A 20,881-nucleotide genomic window follows, 5' to 3' on the forward strand; every position below is an offset into this window, starting at 1 on the left:
CTTATACTTTTTTTCAATTTGGGGGTTGAGGATTCAAGCTCTAACTGAGCCTTTGAAGACTGCTGGCACATCCTTAATAACCACTTCAAGCATGAGTAGAATTGAGGTGGACCTTTGTGTGGTGTCAAAGGTATCCATAAGGAAGTCTTCCTCTACTGGGTCAGTATGTAGGTCAAGCCCATGGTATTGGGCAGCCCTATGTACAAGTTAGTTAAATCCCATAGTGTCTTCTGGTGGGGAAGGCCTGGAGGGGTATGTCATCTTGTAGGACGTTCAGGACATCTTGGGTGCTATAATCATCCCACGGGTCAGGTGAGACAGGAGGGAGGAGGGAGGAAGGAGCAAAGAGTATCCATAGAGGAGAGGTTGCAATGTCCGTCTTCTTAGGATGAGGAGCTGGTGCAGGCATGTCTAATGGTCGTTTTTTAGAACTAAGAGTTAGTCGACCATGTAAGAAAGTGGCTCTGTATGTACTGCACCAAAGTAAGGTTCAGTGTGCACAGACTCCACAGTCCCTAGAGGTATGGCAGAGGTTAAAGTTAGATATAACCTTACTCTCTAAAGTGGTAGCTTGGTTGCGCTGTAAAGCAGTATCAGAGGACAGTGTAAAGCATTTATTGTACACACGCAGTCAGCAAAAGGTTTCACACACTCAAGAACTGAACTCTAGGCCATTTGTTTTATATCAAAAGATATAGTTTTATTTTAGAACCAACAGGTATCGAAATATACTTTTCTCAATATGAGTGACTTTAGGTAATTACTCTGCAGAGAGGCAAAAGACTTGGTAAGTACAATAGTTACTGGGGTTGCAATAGGCAACACAATTCTAAACACAATTTAACATGGAGCTCAATGGGTTTTGTTACATAAATGCAGTTGGTTACTTAATAGATTACTTCAGTCCCGGGACATGAGCTGTAAACAGTCAAGTAAAAGCGGTTTGGTTACAGTTGTAATTTTTAAAGGCTATAAATGTATTTTCAAAGTTTTTCAGAGAAAAACTAGCAATGTTATCCTATGGAAGGAAATTCAAGTCACAGGAAAAGTAGGTTCTCGTTACTTTTGTAATCCAGAACTGGACGCCTAGCTTCAGCACTGGGGACTCTACCCAAGACAGGTAAGCAATTAGGTTTTGGTACATGGCATGATTTTTAAAGAATATTTGTAGTTTGCAAAAATCGACACTTGGAAGAAATTTCACAGAAAATCAGAGGGGTGACTGATGTATGCCAAGGCAGTGCGTTTGTGGGCATGGCACACAGGGATATGAGTCATGTTCACTCGGTTTAGTTCTGTACTCAGACACTCAGCCTGCAAAGGTAGTGTGTGGGTGTCAGGGCACAGGGCCCCTAAGGGTGGCACAATAAGTGCTGCAGCCCTTATGGGTCTTCCCTTGTCACCATGCCCTGGGTACCTATGGTACCAATTACTAGGGGCTGACAGGTGGCCAGAAGTGTCAATTGGTTTTTAGTGTCAACACAGTTTTAGGGAAGGAACACAGGCCCTGGGCACCTGGTTGGCAGGAGCCCAGGGCAAACTCAGTCAAAGCACATCAGCAATTCAGCAAAAAGTGGGGCATACCCATGCAAGAAAGATGGCAATTTCTCACAGGCCAGTTTTGGGATCTTTAACCAGTCTTTTGTGTAGGAACTGGATGAAATAGTTCCTCTGTGGGAGGTAGATCCTTCGGTGCGGAAGATTTTTTCGGCACCGAGACCGTAGCATCTTTCGGCTTTGAAACAGGTTCTTTGGCAGTGTCTTTGGCCGGTGGAACATTTGGCTTTTTCGGCTCTGAGGGTTTTTTCGGCTCCAAGGCATGGAAGTCTGGTGTTGGACCCGGGGTTACCGGTCCACCTAGGGTAGCCTGGCTGAGGCAGAAAGGCCTATCTCTAAGGCAATTGCGCTATGCTTGCCTCACACTCACCACAGTAACCCAGCGCCCATCCATCAAAAATGACACCACACCTTCTTTAGAAAAGGTAGAAAATCTTTATATTTCCTCCTAGTTTGTTCTTTGCTTTTCTTCCGTTGCAATACGGATAATAAATTTACTTTTTTGACATTTCATTTGGAATACCTGCTCCTTTAAACATAAACCAAGACATAAGTTTTGGTGACTTACTTAATCAGAATCTTAGAGAGCAGGTTGACTGAAAAAGACTAATCCAATTATTGACTCCCTTCAGTATAATATCAATTTTGAAAGCTCTAAGCAGCTGCTTTTGCAGTTTACATAAGATTACGCAATAAATAAACACATTTCACCTATTCAGGGAAGCAAGATTGTGCATTCCTACAACAAGAAAACCATAATGCATTTCTCTTTTGGTAAAGTTGGTATGCACGTTGATGAAACAGGTGCCACAGTTATATACTCCTGGTAAACAAGGATGTGCACTACATTCAGTCAGTAATGTGCATTTAATCTGGTAACTTGTAATGCCCTGGCTTCTGTTTAGCTTTAATATTGAGCCAGCAGCAGTTCTTTGGATGGCAGATCCCAAATCGCAGTAGGGTAGTTCTGTCAGTTTAGGCTCCTTTGGCTTTCATGACATCTGTTTCCAGGGTTCAAGTGAGTAGGCCATCCACTAGGCCCTGGGGAGATTTCTCCGCTTTAGTGTCCCGCACCAGCCCCCAGATCCCTGCTTACTTGTGGCATGAAGGTACTAGTTCCAGGATCAGCCGTCCCGGGCAGCTGAAGGGATTACACCATCATCAGCAGTCTCTGGATACAGCGTTTGCTCCCCCGCTCCCCCCCCCCAGACCCCCCCCCCCTCCCTCGCAGGCAAGGCCGTCTTACACACTGGGCCTGCGCTGGGGAGAGAACGCTTCCGCTTCACTACCCGGCTGAATTTTCCGTAGCCTGGCCAACTACGAAGGCAGCCACTCCTTTCCTCAGAGCAGCCGCGCTCCACTGAGCCTGCGCGGGTGAGAGGCATCTGATATTCGGCACCGCCCTCACAAGGAAGCCGTCAACCTCTCCTCTGGGCCTGCGCCAAGGGAAGAACGCCTTAATGCTGCACCGCCCCCTCGGGGAGGATCTCCACAGCGAGGGACAGTTTCACGAGCGCCAGATCAGTCTCCGGATCCTCACCGCTGAAGGGAGCTGCGATACCCACTGGAGGGCACATCTACTCACGGGCCCCCCCTCAACCTGATGTCGCAGGTCGCGCTACCACAGAGCCTCAGCAGCCACGTCCAAAAGGGGGAATCAGCGGTAGTGTCTCTTCAGCACAAGTAAGTTGGACGATTGTTCACCCACTACAACCCCACAAGAGCGGTGTCGTTGGAGAAGGGGGAGGCAGTACTAACAGACCTCTCTTAATACTTGAAGTTATCGAGTGCCCTCAGAACAATTCTCACCCCCCCTCCAGACAGTGATGCAGTACTTTTCAATCAGCACAGGCCCCACAGTTATTCCGGGACAAGCTAGGGAAAGTGACAGTTCCTTTCTTGTTAAGGAGACACCAGGACACGGCTCATCTAGTTAACTTCTTGGCAGGGTTAGGTCTATGCGTAGAGGGGCGATGACAGCGGCAGGGAAACAACCCTAGGGAGTAGTCAGCCCTACAGTGCCCTATCCCCCTGACGCCACAGCCTGCACTCCAGCTAGCTCCACGATGCTTCAAAATGGCTGCCCAGGTTCTGACCTTATATACTCTAGGCCAAGGTCACTAGAATGGGCTGAAGGTTCTAGATCCCTCTATTACTAACCTATGGGCCAAGCTCTGAGGTAAAACTCAGACAGTTGGCAGGCCACCATTTGTGAAGATACCCGTCCTTCCTCCATTTTATGATAGCTCCTGCGCTGCATTATTAATAGGTAATAATGAGGCGCCCAGAGTCCTAGGGTCAACACCATAAAAAAATGTAGTGGGGACACAAGAAAATTACAGAAGGCAAAAAGGGGATAAGGAAAAAAAATAATAATAATTAGGAGGGACCACCCAGAAGGCTGACAGGTCTAACATCGGGTACTACGGCAATTTTTTGCTCCGCTCAGAGTGTGGTTTTGGTGCCGAGGAGTCAGTGCTAGTCTTCGGCGCAGAGTGCTTAGATGTGGAAGCAGCTGGCGTGGAGGAAGAAGATGGCTTTATCGGTGCCGGTAGGTGTGCGCCGGCACCGTGGGCAGGCTGACTCGAACCAGAGTCGCCTAAAGGCTTATTAGGCTTTTTTGCCGAGCTCGAAGGCGGGGAATGGGAAGCAGTCTCAGTGTGCACCCGGGCCCGAAGGAGAGGGTGTGACCGAAGCCTTTTTGGAGGGTGTCAAGGAAGGGTCGGGGTCGACATGTGTACTCACAACCCGCTGTGCTGGAGTGAGGTCCTCGACATTTGAGTCTTCGGCCTCGGAGTTGCTCTCGACGCCATGTTCTTGCTCCTGTTCTGGGACGTCGACGCCCTCTTGGAAGATGTCGTCTGGGATCGAAGCGGACGAACGAGCCATTGTTCTTTGAGCTCGTAAGTCCCAAATAGTCTTCTTGGAGCAGAAGGAGGCACAAGCGGAACAGTCTCTGGCCTCATGCTCCGGTGAGAGGCAAAGGTTGCACACTTCATGGAGATCGGTGTGGGGAAACTTCGACCAACATTGAGGACATTTTTTAAATGGCGTCCTTTCCCTGAGATGGAAGATGAGGTCTGGGTAGGCCTGAAAGCCTTCGTCGACGACTGGAATCAAAGACTTCGGAGTTGAAGAGTAGCGTCAATTGGAAACGCGTTTGAAACAATACAGTCGAAGTTGGTGAGGATTGCGCGCCAAAGGAAAATCGGTTCCAACCCGGAGCGCAGGAAACGCATCCGAGCCTGGTGTCGGTAAAACAAAAAACAAAAATCTAAGAATGGAGCCAATGCCCATGAGCAGTGTAATCCAAAGGAGGAGTCACCTATCTTGTGACTTCCTAAGACTTTTCAGGACAAAAAACAACTGCAAACATCTGGGCCCAACACTAGGTGGCGATCTATGCACAGTGGGTAATCTGCAGCTTATATGCCTCGAACATCAAGTTATTGATCTTTGGGTAAATACTCTTCTGGCAGAGCAACCGTGGTCCGTGCAGGTAACAGCGGTGGCGTGGTGGGGCCGTGTAAGAGGTGATTTCGAGGGACGATGCGGAGGGAAAATTTGTACATATTTTGTATATTTCTAAAGCGCAAACAATCGCTCCGAAAGGAGCATCCTGGAGCTGACTAGACAGTGTGTAAAGGATCGGAAACAGAGAGGAGACTATATGAAGGACATTACATAATCGTCAGAAAGAGAATAAATCCACGTTTTGAGTTGTTTTCTAAATTGGTTTTCCTGGGTTAGGGATCTAAGATGGTTGGGAATAGAATTCCACGCTTTACCAGATAAAAAAGACAAAGACTTGCCTCCTTTAGTCTTAAGTTTGAATTTTAACGGCTTGATCAGGTTCTGACCTGAGGATCTTAAAGTACTTACGGGATTGTAGTGTGGAAACCGTTTGATGAGATAATTCGGGCCAGTGCCATTGAATGCACGGGATGCTATAATTAAGATTTTAAACAGTATTCTTTTAGGGAGTGGTAACCAATGAAGGGTCTTAAGTGAGGCCGAGGCAGATGATCTCCTGGGTAACTTGATAACAAGTCTAGCCGCTGCATGCTGCACGCCTTGGAGTTTTCTGAGGGTGTTTTTCTTTTTGACGCCTGCCATCAGACCGTTGCAATAATCAAGAAGTGCAAAGATTAAGGCCACTGCCACTGCCTTTGAGTCTATGGGAAGAAAGTCAAAGAACTTTTTCAGTGACTTAATGATATGAAATGAAATAAATAATAAATTATCCCTCAGCAGCGTCCCTCGAAATCATCCCTTACACGGCCCCACCACCCCACCGCTGTTACCTGCACGGACCGTGGCTGTGGCAGAGTTAAGGTTCTGGGGATAGACTCGGGGGTCTCCCAGGGTCAGGTAGGTAGTCGCAGCAAGCTCTCGACTCAGGGGTCCAGAAACATGTCTGGTGGTGGCAGCCTCGGTAGCCACGCAGTCAGGACACTGGGAGTTGGTCGAGTTACAGGGGGCATCTCTAAGATGCCATCTGTTGTACATTTGGCATTAAATTCCACACTGGCATCAGTGCGGGTATAATGTGCTGAGAAGTTTGATACGAAACTTGTCTGTCTTCAGTGAAGCCATTATGGTGCTGTGGAGTTCGTAATGACAACCTCCCAGCACCATATAATCTTAATGGCATCACTGCACTTACAGTGCCCAGGAATGGCCCTGGGTACTGTAGGGGCACAGGGCTCATGCACCTGTTCCCACACCACTGGCATAGGGCACCCAGCTAGAGGAGTGACTGAGGTATGCCAGGGCAGTGTGTTTGAGGGCATGGCACACAGGGATGTATGCCATGCCCACGACTCTCTGGTTAGTTCTGCACCAAGACACTCAGCCTGCAAGGGCAGTGTGTGGGTATCAGGGTACAGTGCCCCTAAGGGCGGCACAATAAGTGCTGCAGTCCTCCGGGGTCTTCTCGGGTCACAGTGCCCTGGGTACATAGGGTACCATTTACTAGGGGCTGACAGGTGGCAGAGATACCAATTGGGTTTAGACTTCAATGCAGTCTTAGGGAAGGAACACAGGCCATGGGTAACAGATTGTCAGGAACACAGGGTATATTCAGTCAAAGTACATCAGCAATTCAGCAATAAGTGGGGGGTATACCATGCAAGAAAGATGGCACTTTCTCACAACCTACTTGTGGTTCTAAGATAAAACAACAATATATTTTTATATACAACACAATTGCCCTAGAGTTCAGTTCTTGAGTGTGTGAGACGATTTTCTGACTGAGTGTGTACAACAAATGCTTTTTTACACTGTCCTCTGATACTGCCTTACTGCTCGACCAAGCTACCACTTTAGAGAGTAAGGTTATACCTAACTTTAGCCTCTGCCATACCTGTGGGCAATGGACTGTGCACACTGTTCCTTACTTTGGAACAGTATATACAGAGCCACTTTCTTACAGATACTGCACAGAAAAATTCACTGTCAGAGTCCCCCAAAAATGGACACGCAGGCTCAATAAATCGGTAAACAACTAGTCGCTTGCAGGAATAAATGAGTGGCTTTTGACTGTTCCCGGGTTTGGATGCTCTTCATTCGCCTTCGGGTGCTGCGTCTGGAAATGTACATATAATGTAATGCTTACCTGAATTGGCAAAGACGCTGAGGGGGCTGCTAGAAGTGGTGAGAGACGAAGACCCACTTGGCACATTTTGACCTGCAGTAGCTGCCGCTGCCAATGCTGCCAAGTTCTGCAGCTGCATGGCATTGAGTCCTGAAATACATAAAAAGGACTAAGGTTAGTGCTCTTGAGGTATGTTTGCCAATTCCTACATCATACCAAAATTTAAAGAAGCGCATATTCATTTTTTAGCTTCTATGATGTCGGTTTTTAAGATTCACATGCTGTGCATTATTAAGTTATCTAATGGTTGGGTGCGGAATTCTCTGTTTCCCTTTTTTTTGTCGTGGACGTCAACAAACATTTGTTGCTAGGTCTATCCCTTGTGTGACGTCAGACAGCACCACAGTGGTCCCTGGACGTGGTAGCCAACTTTGAATTCTTTTTTCTACTTTCCCTTGTAAATAAGGGTATGTCTTCACTCATCTTGTTTTAAGTCTTTTATTCCCTTTTATATTATTTCCTCTCCCACTTGTTCGCTTTCCTCATCTCTGGGGAGTTGAGTGGGTCTGGGCAGGTGAATCCAGAAAGCACTTCAAGCTGCAAAACGACTCCTACTAGTAAGTAAGCATTCCATTTTGCAGCGCGACTCCTTTTCTGGATACACATGCTGTACATTAGATTATGTAGCGGTTTCCCCTTTTTTGGGATGGTTGGGGTCATATGAGGAAGACTATGCAAACAGGTGTTGAAATACTTTTCGAAATACCGAGCTTTCTTTGTCATCTGTATAGCCACACAATAATACTTAGTAAAAGGTGTGTGGAGATGCCCATGTGTTGATTTTATATGAAATTTGTGATGTTATGACCTTTAAATATAAAAATAGTAATTTTACTAATTTTCTTTTGTGCGATATGTTTTTAATTTTGTATTTGATGGGCATGTTTAACCTAACATTTGTGATGTAATGCGGGAAGGTGCTTTATTAAAATCTGAAACATTCAGTAAATGTTGTGGCCCTTTACTTAGGCTTGGGTTTTGTATGTAATGTGTGAGACGATGTATGTGTGACTGAATAATATTGGATAGATTACTGCTTTGATTTGTGGTCCCAAAGGGAACAAGCATTTGCAATGCAATAGGTCTCGCATTTACAAGAGTTTGAGCTACTGTCATTGTAAATGACAATGCCTTTTATTTATGTTTTGAAAACCTGCAAGCGGTGTGTAAACATGCGCTTTGTACTTATAGTCCTTGCTTACGAGAAGCAAGGCAGGCATTAAAAGATGCGGTTACTGCCAGCCTTGCTTCTCATAACTCTAGCAAATGCAAGGCCTATTGCATTGCAAATGCTTGTTTTCTTTACTTTTAGCCATGTTGCAACATGGCTAAGAAACCTTTGCAAAGCCAACAGTTCTTACATATAGAGGACATATTGGCTTGGTCAAATGATTCACCATTCCCAGAGCGGTTTTTTTCAGTGCTCCGTGCAATGGATGAATTGCAGCTGGAAAGAGCATGCTACATGTGCACCATCGGGGTCTCTTGAAAGCAAGACTACTGCTGCTTCTTTTTCGATGTTTTATCTCATATCTTCACACAATGCATTTATTTCAGGTTACAGATCGTGTAGTGAGTTAAACTATCGCCACTGAAACATGCAGTGATATGAAGGTCTCATGTTTGAATCCCCACAAGGCCATCTGAACCTTTCTTCCTTCTGAAGTCGGTAAATTGATTAACTAACTTTGGTAACAGAAACACTTTTTATTTGCGGCACTTGGACACTAAAGAAGTGCAATGTAACGATATACTCATATTTTTAACTTCCACTGTTTTCTGTATTTGTATTGATTGCCGTGGATTTTGGCACGGGGGAAGCCGGTTTTGAGAACCTATTTTATTTTGAGGTCTGTGCATTTTGTATGTCAAGCAGCAGCAGACAGAGGTCTTTAAGAGTAAAGTTGTCCCTTCATTCACGGCAAGAACTGGGTTGCGAGAAACAAGTGGGAGAGAAAGGGTGTTGGACTGTAAGTAGGGAGAAAACTCCTGGTCCCCTTAATCAATATTGAACAACAAGTGGAGAAGTACCCCCTATAGGCTGTATCGTGCCTCAGTCTAGAGGATATCGAGGTGCGCACAGTGCCACACAACAGGGGGCGGATTTTGTCCTTTAGAAGACCGCTCACTCACCAACCTAGTTGGTGACATGCTTCATCATCGGGGTCCCACCCTGACAGGTGAGTGCCATCCGAGTGTGCTGTGACACCTGACTACAGTGGAGCGGGTTTTGGTTATTTTATATGTACGGGATTGTAAGTGATTATTTAAAAGTTATCCAATACTACTCACTCGTAGAATTTATTCTGGAGTGATTGGGCAACGGATAAAAACAAAGTGGGACCACCTTTGCCGGATTACGTTGGCAGGTGGTGTCAGAAAAGTCTTGTAGTGAGTTAAAATATTGGTCTACATGTTTCAACCATGATGCAAGTGGAATATGCTACTTACCAGTATGCATCTGTTCTTGGCATGTAGGGCTGCTGACATTCATATCTGTGAATTGATCGCTGCCTAGTGTTGGGTCCGGATGATTGCACATTGTTGTCCTGGAAGAGTCTTGGAAGTATCACGAGATAGGTGACTCCTCCCCTGGACTACAGTGCGTATGGGCATCCTCAGATTGTTTATCGTCATTGTGGCAGGGATGGAGTATGACACAGTAAGTGATGTCCATGCTAAGAATAATTCTGAGTGCTACAGCTGCGACAGGCACCGGGGAGGAGGGAGGGCGATATGAATGTCAGCAGCCCTACATGCCAAGAACAGATGCATACTGGTAAGTAGCATATATTCCTTTCGAGGCATGTGGGCTGCTGAATTCATATCTGTGCATAGAATGTATAGCAGTCTCCCCCTTAGTGGTGGTTGCCCGTGCCAGCTGCAGCAGCCTGAAAAAGAGTCTTGAGTACAGCCTGTCCTACAGCTGCTTGCTGTTTGGAGTGTACATCTATGCAGTAGTGTTTGGTAAATGTATGTATGGTAGTCCATGTGGCTGCTCTACATATGTCTTCTAGAGGAATGCTTCCCAGGAAAGCAATGGATGCCCCAAACTTGCGTGTGGAATGCGCTCTTGGGGGAACTGTTAACGAGCGATTAGCCTTTTGATAACAAATTTGTATGCACAACAATCCATCTGGCTATACTTGATTTTGAAATGGGGTTGCCTTTATGCTGTGGTGAAACGGCAACAGTTAAGTTTTTCTGAAAGGTTTTGTCCTGTCTTTATAGTAAGGGAGAGCTCTTTTAACGTCCAGTGTATGTAGACGGAAAGCCGCAACAGTAGCCTTCTTGCATGATATTCCAATGTCAGAAATATGCAAGGCTGCAACCTGGAAATCGGTTCATACCTTTACGAGGCATTACTGTCTCGAATCGGATTCCAGGGCCGATACTCAAGTAGGGCAAGCCTCCTTGAGGAATCTGTTTGGGTAGTCTATAGCCTACTCAGACTTGTTGATGAGATTACTGTCTTATCATTCCTTTGCCCACAGGGAAGAGGAGAGGCTCAGTATTCTATTCTAATGCTTACGACTATTGATGAGGACCCCCTGGAAGAAACGCGTTACTTACCTGTAACAGCAGTTATCCAGTATTTGTGTCTTTCATAGATTCACATGCCTGAATCATTCCCCGTCGTCGAGACGGGAGCCTCCGGTACATAGAAAAGTAATGGCCTATAGACATACATAGAGAAAATAGGCCTAAGGGCCTCACCTTAGAAGCCTATCCTTGTCCTTATGTAAAAAGGACCAAACTCTTAGAGCCAGCCAATCAGCTATGACCTCCCTCTAGAACCTTCCTGGCAGGAGCCTCAGTCCCTCAGATTTTCGTACGCACCCAGCTAGGTAGGCGTAATACAGTTAGAGAGGGATGTGAGTCCTTCCAGGGGAGGCGGGAGGGTTGCATGTGAATCTATGAAAGACACCAATACTGGATAACTGCTGTTACAGGTAAGTAACGCGTTTCTTATCCAGTATTAGGGGTGTCTTTCATAGATTCACATGCCTGAATCAGAGTAGTCAGCAATACATTATGCACATTTCTGATGTAATGTTGCCATACAGGCATGTTAGATAATACACATTATCATACAACATTGGAACGATAGCATAAAGCAGTATATCATAAAGACAAAAATGTGCATACCCGGATGGCGGGATGTCGGAAGGCTCACCTCACTGGAATAGATGGCGAAGCACCGCCTGGCCCACTGCTGCATCCTTCTGAAGTTCAACATCCAGGCAGTAGTGCCTGGAGAAAGTGTGCGGTGACTTCCAGGTCGCCGCTCTGCCTATGTCCAAGATCGGCACTCCAGCGAACAGTGCTGCTGATGTGGACATCGCCCTGGTGGAATGCGCTGTAACATGATCACTCAAAGGCCGTCCGGCCTTGTCATGGCAGAATGCTATCGCTGAGGAGATCCACCTTTAGATGCTTTGTTTCGTGAGAGGCATACCCATTCTTGGTCTACTGTAGGCCACAAACAGTTGTGATGATTTTCTGAAAGTCTTAGTTTTGTCTATGTAGAACTTCAGACACCGCTTGAGGTCCAAAGAATGTAGCGTTCTTTCTGCTGCGGTGGAAGGATTCGCAAAGAAAGACCGAAGAACCATTGGTTCATTGAGATGAAAGTCTGAAGGCACTTTCGGTATGAACCTAGGATTCGTTCTCAGCAGCACCCTGTCCTGTTTGAACTGCATGAAAGGTTCTTGAATGGATAGAGCCTGTAGCTCGCTTACTCTCCTGGCAGATGTTAGAGCGAGTAACAGAGCTGTCTTCCATGAGATGTACTTGATGGATGCTCGATGAATGGGCTCAAAAGGATGCCTCATGAGTTGGTTGAGGACTAAGTTGAGATGCCATGTCGGAGGGACCCTCCGAGGTCTCGGGAAGGATCTATAAAGTCCCTTTAGGAACTGCTTTACAAGCCTACTGGACCACAGAGATGGTCCTGTGAAAGTCCTGGTGAATCGTGAGATAACCGCCAGATGAACCTTTATGGATGCATGCGCCAGTCCTGACTGTGCCAAATGCAGCAGATATGGCAATATCTGTTCGGGTGTGATATGCAGCGCTCGCAGGCCTTGCTCTGATATTTGATATTTTTGGGTATTTATAGAGCGCAGACATTCGCTCCGAAAGAAGCATCTTGGCGCTAAGATAGCATGCGACGAGTACGTGAAAGATGGAACGAGATGAAGAAACTGAAACTCGATGGCTGCCAATACAGAGGTGTCTGATTGTTGGTACACCCGTGTCTTTAGAAGTTTTCTGAAGGTGCTCTCCTTTTCCGTCAATCTAAGATTGACAGGTAGAGTGTTCCATGCCCTAGCTGCCAGGACGGTAAAGGTTTTCCCACCCCTGGTTTTGTACTTAAAACTTGGAATGGTGATAAGATTTTTGCCAGAGGATCTCAGACATCGCGGGGGTGGTAGCGTGTAAAGCGCTTTGCAAAGTAAAGGGGCCCTGAGTTTTTCATAGTTTTGAAGACGGTAAGAAGGAGTTTAAAAAGGATCCTTTTGTGTAATGGTAACCAGTGGAGAGTGTTCAGCGCCATAGAGGCTGATGACCTTCTAGGAAGTCCCAGCACCAATCTAGCAGCTGCGTGTTGTATGCTCTGCAGCTTTTTGAGGGTGGACTTTTTCACTCCCGCCATTAAACCATTACAGTAATCAAGTCGGGAGAGTATTAGAGCTACCGCGACTGATTTTCGGGCTGCAATGGGGAGGAGATCAAAGAATTTCTTTAGAGACTTAAGTCCAAAACAGCGTCCAGCCGAGTTCCTGACGTGTTCATCGAAAGAGAGGGATGAATCGAATTGCACGCCCAGGTTCCGTGCTGAAGGTACAGCGCTGGGTGGGGCCTCAGATCCTATGGGCCACCAGTCCTTCGGGCAGAAGGATAGATTTTTACTCAGCGGTATGATTTCAGTTTTGGCGCTATTGCATCTTAAATGATTTTTGTTTAGCCACTGGAAAACATCAGAAAGACAATTTTGGAAACGCAACTCTGCTTTCGTACACTTTTTGTCGATCGTGACGACAAGTTGTGTGTCGTCAGCGTATGACGTGACAAGGATCCCATGAGATTCTATCACAGTGAGGAGGGGGGCCATATAGATGTTAACACCAAATGCAGAATCTTTTCCATTTGAGAGAGTATGTTTTGTTGGTACTGTCTGCTCTCGCTTTTGCCAGCACGTCCCTGCATTTCTGTGGGATATTCAGGCTACAGAACTCTCTGTGCTCAGGAGCCAGGCCGATAACCTGAGCGATTGCAGGTTCGGGTGTTGTACCTGCCCGTTGGACATTGTCAGTAGGTTCGGGTGCTGCTGCAGACGAATCGGTGTCCTGATGGAGGCGATGAAGATCCGAGAACCAGTGCTGCCTCGGCCAGAACGGGGCAATTAGGATCAGGGTACAAGGCTCCGCCTTCATCTTCCTGAGGACTCTTGGGATCATCGGAAACGGAGGAAAAGCGTACGCAAACACGCTGAACCAACCGATGGAAAAAGCATTTCCGAGTGACCCTCGTTGGGGATGCCAGCTTGCGTAGTTTGGGCATTTGGCGTTCCCCCTGGTGGCAAACAGGTCGATTCCTGGGACTCCCCATTTTGAGAATGTGATCATGTGCGCTCTGGTCTAGCTCCCACTCGTGGGAGAGGGACCTTTGCCTGCTTAGGGCGTCCGCAATGGTATTGCCTTGCCCGGGACATAGTCCGCCCTGAGCGTGATTCCATGTAGTACCAGCCAGTTCCAGACCTTTTGCGATTCGCGTGATAGAGTGAGCGAACGCGTTCCTCCCTGTTTGTTGAGATAGTGCATCTTCGTGGTATTGTCCGTTTTGACGAGCACCTGGGAGTTCTGGATGCGTGGTAAAAAGGCTTGTAGTGCCAGATACACAGCCCTCAGCTCCAAAAGATTTATATGGACCTGTTTTTCCTGAGTGGTCCATTTGCCGCTTATCCGAAGGTCTTGGAGGACAGCGCATGGGGGTAAAAGGAGAGCAAATGTGCACCGGGTTATGTGCCTGGTTGAAAAAGGGAGAGAAAACTAACCTACTAATGACTAGAAACACTCTAGTGCTAATTTATTATGATATTTTATTTTTATAACATCTTTTTTTCATAGCAATTATTTTTCTTGATTCATTATAAATACAATATATAAAAAGGACAATACATGTGCAAACGGTGAAATAATAAACAGTTGAATCAATTATTATAAAACAATACAGAAGTGCATTCCTTTTTCAACGCGTTTCGGCGTAAGCCTTCTTCAGGAAGTCTGTATTCATGCACCAATATCTTAAATGGCGGATGAAGCACGAACGATTGCTTGCAATCTGAAGTGTAATCTGGGAATCAGTCCACCAGCTGGTATATGGATGCCGGGTAAGTATTCTGAGGATGGTCTGTAGATTCGCAGTCGATAAATTCTCCTAGGTTCACCGATTATATTGATAAATAACGTGGTATTCACTCCATTCGGAATAACTGTATAGGAGTGTATGGTTTCACCAATCAGAGGGCGCCGGTTTTATAAGGGAGAGATATGTACCTTCATGGTTCCAATGGGGACTCCATCGATATTCCTGGAAATCCGTCCGTCGCCCGTTCGACCATCCGCAGGTTCCGACAGAGGAGGCATCCGTGGTGATCACCAGAGGTGCTGCTGGAAGTAGAAATGGCAGCCCTATGGATAGATTCTTGAGACACCTCCACCAGTCCAGACTCTTGGATATTTTTGGTGTTGTCTCTACAATGTCCTCGAAAGAACCTGTACTCTGTGTCCATTGGTTCGTGGGGGCCTCTTGCAATGGGCGCATCCTGAGTCTGCAGTGAGGGATGAGGAGTATACAAGAAGACATCATGCCCAGGAGAGACTAGTGTCCGAACTTTTAGGGACTTCCTTGACGCCACAGCCGTGGCCAGAGATATTATCTTGTTCGTCCTTTCCATCGAAGGGAATGCCCTTGTGCACTCCGTGTTCAAGGTTGCCCCGAGGAAGGTAATGTTTCTTGTAGGGATCATGCAGGATTTCTCGAGATTGAGAGTTAATCCTAGCCGTTGAAAAAGATTGGTGCAGGCGTTGGAGGATTCGGTCACGCCTGTAGCTGAGGGTGCCTTTACCAGCCAGTCGTCGAGGTAGGGGAAGACTTGGTGACCCATTTGACGCAGGAAAGCTGCCACCGGTGCAAGGCACTTCGTGAAAATCCGCGGAGCGGACTTGAGGCCAAACGGCAGGACCTTGAATTGGTAATGTCCTGCGACTTCGAATCTCAGGAATTTTCTTTGACACTTGAGGATGGGGATGTGGTAGTAGGCATCTTGGAGATCCAAAGATGTCATGAAATCTCCTTCTTCCAGCATGCCTAGTATTTCTTGGATCGTCACCATCTTGAACGATTGGCTTCTTAGGAAAGAGTTGAGCGCTCGGAGGTCCAGAATGGGCCTCCATTTTTTCTCCTTTTTGCGTACAAGAAAGAAGCGGGAATAGAAGCCTTTTCCTCTTAGAGATGATGGAACTCGTTCGATCGCTCCTTTCTTCAGCATCACAGATATTTCCTGGAGAAGCAGGCGTAGATGTTTGTGTGGCAGTCTGCGGGGAGGTGTTGTGGGAGGGATGGTTGTGAATTCCAGGGAATGTCCGAATCTTATTAATTGGAGAACCTGTGGTGATGAGCTGCCAATTGGGTAGGAAATGGGTCAATTTTCCTCCAATTTGTAATGAGGGATAGAGTGGCTGGACTGGCTGGAGTAATTGGTCACTGGCGGCCGCCAGTGCCCCTCTTCTGATTTTTGCCCCTGAAGCTTGACCTTCCGTAAGAAGACTGACGACTCTGTTGTTGCTTCTGTTGGTATTGATTTTTATTTTGGTAGGAATACGAGGACCTATTTTGATAGGAACCTCTGTAAGAGGACTGTCCCCTAGATCTGTTGCCTCGAAAGGACTGGTTCCGTGCCTGCAAGGTACCCAGTGCTCTGGCCGTATCGGTGTCCTTCTTTATGGTTTGTAGCGCCTCATCAATCTTGTCCCCAAAAAGGTGCTGGCCGTCGAAGGGCATGTCCAGCACTTTCGTCTGCACCTCCTGTCGGAACGACGTAGCTTTAAGCCATCCTTGACGGCGTAGGACTGCTGCTCCCGCAAGTTGACGAAAGCCGGTCATGGCTGCATCAATGGCACAGTCAATGATTTCAGCCGCTGAGGTTTGAACCTCCGTAAGCAGTGCCTTGACTTCTCCTTGAACTGTGTCAGGTAGTTCCGCTAAATAGGGGACTATATCTTCCCAGAGTTGGCGATTATAACGCCCCAACAAAGCTATGGAATTGGCCACTTTGATGGTCATGGCCGATGTTGTCGTAAATCGTTTAACGATCGTGTCCAACTTCCTGCCTTCCTTGTCCGGAGGGGCCGACAGAGGAGAGGAAGGGTTGCGGGAGTTTTTTGGCCACCTGTGTAACCACCGAATCGGGTTTTGGGTGCCCATTGAGGCAAGCTGCCGCTGTAAGTGGGGCTTTGTATTTTTTGTCCAGGCGTGGAACAACCGCAGGCACAGAAGCTGGCGTCAGCATTAGTTTCTTGCCTTGGTCCCATAGAAATTCTATTATTGGAATAGACTTCGTTGTCTTCTGCGTCTGCTCCTTGAAGTCGTGTAAGAAGCACTCCGTTTCAGTCGATTCCATAACCATATGGAATCGCTTTGCCCCCCTTTCCACAATTTTATGGAAACCGCCAATATCCACAGGTGGTGAATCTGCCTGGCGTGGTTGGGGTGAAGCTGGGGAAAATGCCACATACTCTTCCTCCTCTTCATGGTCCGACTGGATTTCCTGGACTTCTCCTTCCAGTTCATCATCATCCTCCTCATCCGATGACACTACCACATGAGGTTGGACTCTCTCATGGCGGACCCGAGGGAGAGGCCGAGACTGTTTTGGGACGGACGCTGGATTATTTATGGCAGGCGTCTGGCTCCCACTTTCCGTTGCCAGTGTTTCCGGGAAGCGTTGTTTGTAATCCTGGATAAGGTATTTCAGGTCATTAACAATAGAAACCGGCAGGCATACCATCGGGGTGACCTCCGTGCGAACACTAGTGTGGACAGAGTGTTCATGGTAAGTCATGTCCTCCTGTTCCTCGTCTGTACTCTGGCATTTGCCATGAAGGTCCGAAATGAAAGTAGCTGGATCCAGGAGTTCCTCTTCCTCAGATTCTTCACTCTGGAAGATTTCTGAAGGCAACTGAGTTTGCACTTTACTCGGAGACGTTGTTTCCGGCGTAATTTGGTGCTTGGCAATCTTGCCGGACGCAGAACTTGTTGTAGAAGCCCCTGCCGTCGTCGCTGGTGGCAGCGTTAGAGACGACATCTCTACGAGCTTGGATTTCTTCCACGGCTCAGAAAAGGCCAGCGTCGACGACGATTCATCCGTCGACGGTGTCTTAGTCGACAGTAAGGCCTTCGTCGACGGTATCTCCGTAGACGGCATTTTGATCGTCGACGATGTCCTCGACGTCGGTGCGCTAGTCGTCGGTGCGCTCGTCGGCGCGTCATTTCTCGTCGACGGCGAGCTCGTCGAAGTTTTCGTCGTCGGTGCCTTCGTTGTCGATGCCCTCGTCGACGCCTTCGTCGTCAACGTGATCGTCGACGGTGGGCTCTTCATCGACGACGCCGTCGTCGACGGTGTGATCTTCGTCGTCGACGTTTGACGTCGACGACGGTTTCAGCAGGATAATAGATGGAATAGGTTTACCTGCTGACAACGATGAAGGAGTTGTCGTCGTCGACAGGGAAACAGACGACGCTGTCGTCGTCGACACAGTCGTTGTCGCTGTGGTAATCCTTTGCGCATGCCTGCTAGATAACTGAGTAGGCTTCTTAAAAGTCTGGGTATCTTTGGCAGACACTGAAGATGTCGTAGATCTTGCCTCTGAAGACTTCTTTTGTGCCTTCCTAGGAGGAGTGTCTGAGGGGTCAGGGGAAGTTACCCTTGGCCTCTTTAGAGAGACTTCTGAGGTTCTTGAAACGCTACCCTCTGAAGATTCCACATTGTGTCTCTCCTTGAGCCTGTCAAGCCAGATGAGCAGGCGGCCTTCTCTGTCCCTTAAGGTCTTGTTGGGGAAAGACCTACATATTTTGCAGTCTTTAGGGACGTGGTCTGGATAAAGGCAATATAAGCACAGGGCATGCTTATCCTCCACATGTAGCCTTTTCTTCCCACATGAAGAGCAGGCCCTGAAAAGGGCTTTCTTCTGGGATTCAGACATTGTAGAAAGCAGTAGAAAGAAAGCACTTACTGCAGAAATAAGTGGATTGAAGTAATCCTTGACGAGATGTAGAATGAAGAAACCACTTTTAAAAGTGAAGTAGATGGTTTTGAAGAGATCCTGAGGAGAACTCAGGCTGGAGACTCCCTAGCACAACGTGCGGTAGAAAATCTGAGGGACTGAGGCTCCTGCCAGGAAGGTTCTAGAGGGAGGTCATAGCTGATTGGCTGGCTCTAAGAGTTTGGTTCTTTTTACATAAGGACAAGGATAGGCTACTAAGGTGAGGCCCTTAGGCCTATTTTCTCTATGTATGTCTATAGGACATTACTTTTCTATGTACCGGAGGCTCCCGTCTCGACGACGGGGAATGATTCAGGCATGTCAATCTATGAAAGACACCCCTAATACTGGATAAACTAATTAATCTAGGAGCTCTTTCTAACTATACTCCGATAAATGCGTCAAAATTAGTCCCATCTAGGACTGCGAGGGTTTGGCAAGACAAAGGAATAGGCTTACTAGGTGACTTGTATGGTCAGAGGTGAACTATTACACAGTTTGAGGATTTAGCAATGGCTTATAATTTTATCACAGTCACAGTTTAAGTTTCTACAAGTACATAATTTTTTGTTCAAACGGAAATTAAAACTGATTTCTAATCCTCTGATTGAGGTTATAAGGTCACAGAGTAAAATCGGAGTGATGTGTATAAAATCTTAAGTTCGGGTAAAAAAGAAGACTTGGAAAAACATACCTCACAATGGTCATAGATATTGGGAGAAAACGAATCCGATATATCATTTGAAGATGCACTCACTAGATCAAAAGAAGTTCTTATGTCAGCGAACTTAAAACTTCAACTCTTTAAAACTTTATTTAGACTATATTATACACCAGCACGGATGGAAAAGTGGGGTAATCGTTATAATGGTAAATGCTTCCAAAGTGATGCGGAAAATGCCGATATAGAACATATACTTTTCAGTTGTGTTAAACTGAATTTGTTTCTACGTGATATTGAACGATTTTTATCTATGATTGTAGGGGATCCACTCCACATTACTCCTGCCTTGATGCTTCTATGGATGGGGCAGTTAGTTTCAAAAGGGTGAATTATGTATAAACATCAATTGTTTTTATTTGTTGCAATGACTGTGGCCCGCTTATGCATCGCGGGGGATTGGTTATGCCCCGAACCACCAAGGTTTGAAGTTTGGAAGGCGAAAATGTATAGATTAGCTAGTTTGGAAGGAGTAGTTTCTGTCCTGTAACTCCAGTTCTGTAGTAGGGGTATCTCTGTTATAGTCATAATCTAGTGAATAGTCCCGCCCATGTGTGTGGACCCCGGCAATCAAAAATAATCTCTTAAATTGTCAAAATAATGCAGAAACTGCAAAGACACTTAAGAGAGAATTTAAAGACAAATAATGCAGCCTATATCCACAGGCTACACTGTCCAGTACTTCAACTAGAAATTCCACCAAAAAAACACCACACATAAACAGCCTGCAGTTTCTACCATAGAGAAACTTGCCTCCCCCAGTCAAAGACTCTGGAATGATAGAGAGGAAGGTAGGGACAGACAAGCCCCATAGGCTGCCATTATGTGGCTTAAATAGGATACTGTGCCTTTAAGAGAACTTTCCAGAACTTCTCCCAGTATCCCAGAATGCATAGCAGGTCCCTCCACTTTCAGTTCTTTTTGAAGGCGAAGCACGCCAGACCTGTCGCATTCTTGTATGATGAAAAAGTCTCCACCAGGGAGGAGGGCGGGCGCTTATGACTATAACAGAGATACCCCTACTACAGAACTGGAGTTACAGGACAGAAACTACTCCTTCTGTAGTAGGGGATCTCTGTGTATAGTCATAATCTAGTGAATACAATGGCAAGCCCATCCCCACACCAAAGCGGCGGTGGAGAATAATACATAACGCCACTACTGTGCGAACAAATTCCGCAGCGAAGCCTGCCCAACCTGAGCGTCTGCCCTGGCGTCAGTGTCCAGGCAGTAATGCTTAGCAAAGGTATGAACTGACTTCCACGTGGCTGCCTTGCATATTTCAGCAATCGGCACGTTACGGAGCAGAGCCGTCGTGGCAGCTTTGCCCCTGGTGGAATGAGCCTTAGGCTTACCTCCTACGGTCTTATTAGCTTTCTGATAACACAATTGTATGCAGGACACAATCCACCTAGAGATGGACTGCTTAGAGGTCGCAAGACCCGTCCTGACCGATCCATAATTGACAAACAACTGGTCAGACCTACGAATATCTTTGGTTTTATCCAGATAAAATTTCAACACCCTCCTCACATCCAGGGAATGGAGAGACCTCTGCGCTGGGGATAAAGGGTTCTGAAAAAACGTAGGCAAAGTTATAGTCTGGTTGACATGAAA

The 20,881-nt window shown here is 46.7% G+C and overlaps 1 protein-coding gene across 8 annotated transcripts in view; it reads right to left on the bottom strand.

The window, feature by feature from the left end:
- Window positions 1-20,881, bottom strand: part of CELF1 (CUGBP Elav-like family member 1) — a 288,215-nt gene that overhangs the window by 99,852 nt on the left and 167,482 nt on the right. For all 8 annotated transcript variants that reach the window (XM_086959737.1, XM_086959739.1, XM_086959734.1 and 5 more), the window contains one exon: window positions 7,175-7,303. In XM_086959737.1, the coding sequence (XP_086815863.1) occupies window positions 7,175-7,303 (129 nt within the window). The remainder of the gene's footprint in view (window positions 1-7,174; window positions 7,304-20,881) is intronic.

The sequence above is a fragment of the Lissotriton vulgaris genome, chromosome 2_2 (genome assembly GCF_964263255.1).
Source record: "Lissotriton vulgaris chromosome 2_2, aLisVul1.2, whole genome shotgun sequence".
Taxonomy (NCBI): domain Eukaryota; kingdom Metazoa; phylum Chordata; class Amphibia; order Caudata; family Salamandridae; genus Lissotriton; species Lissotriton vulgaris.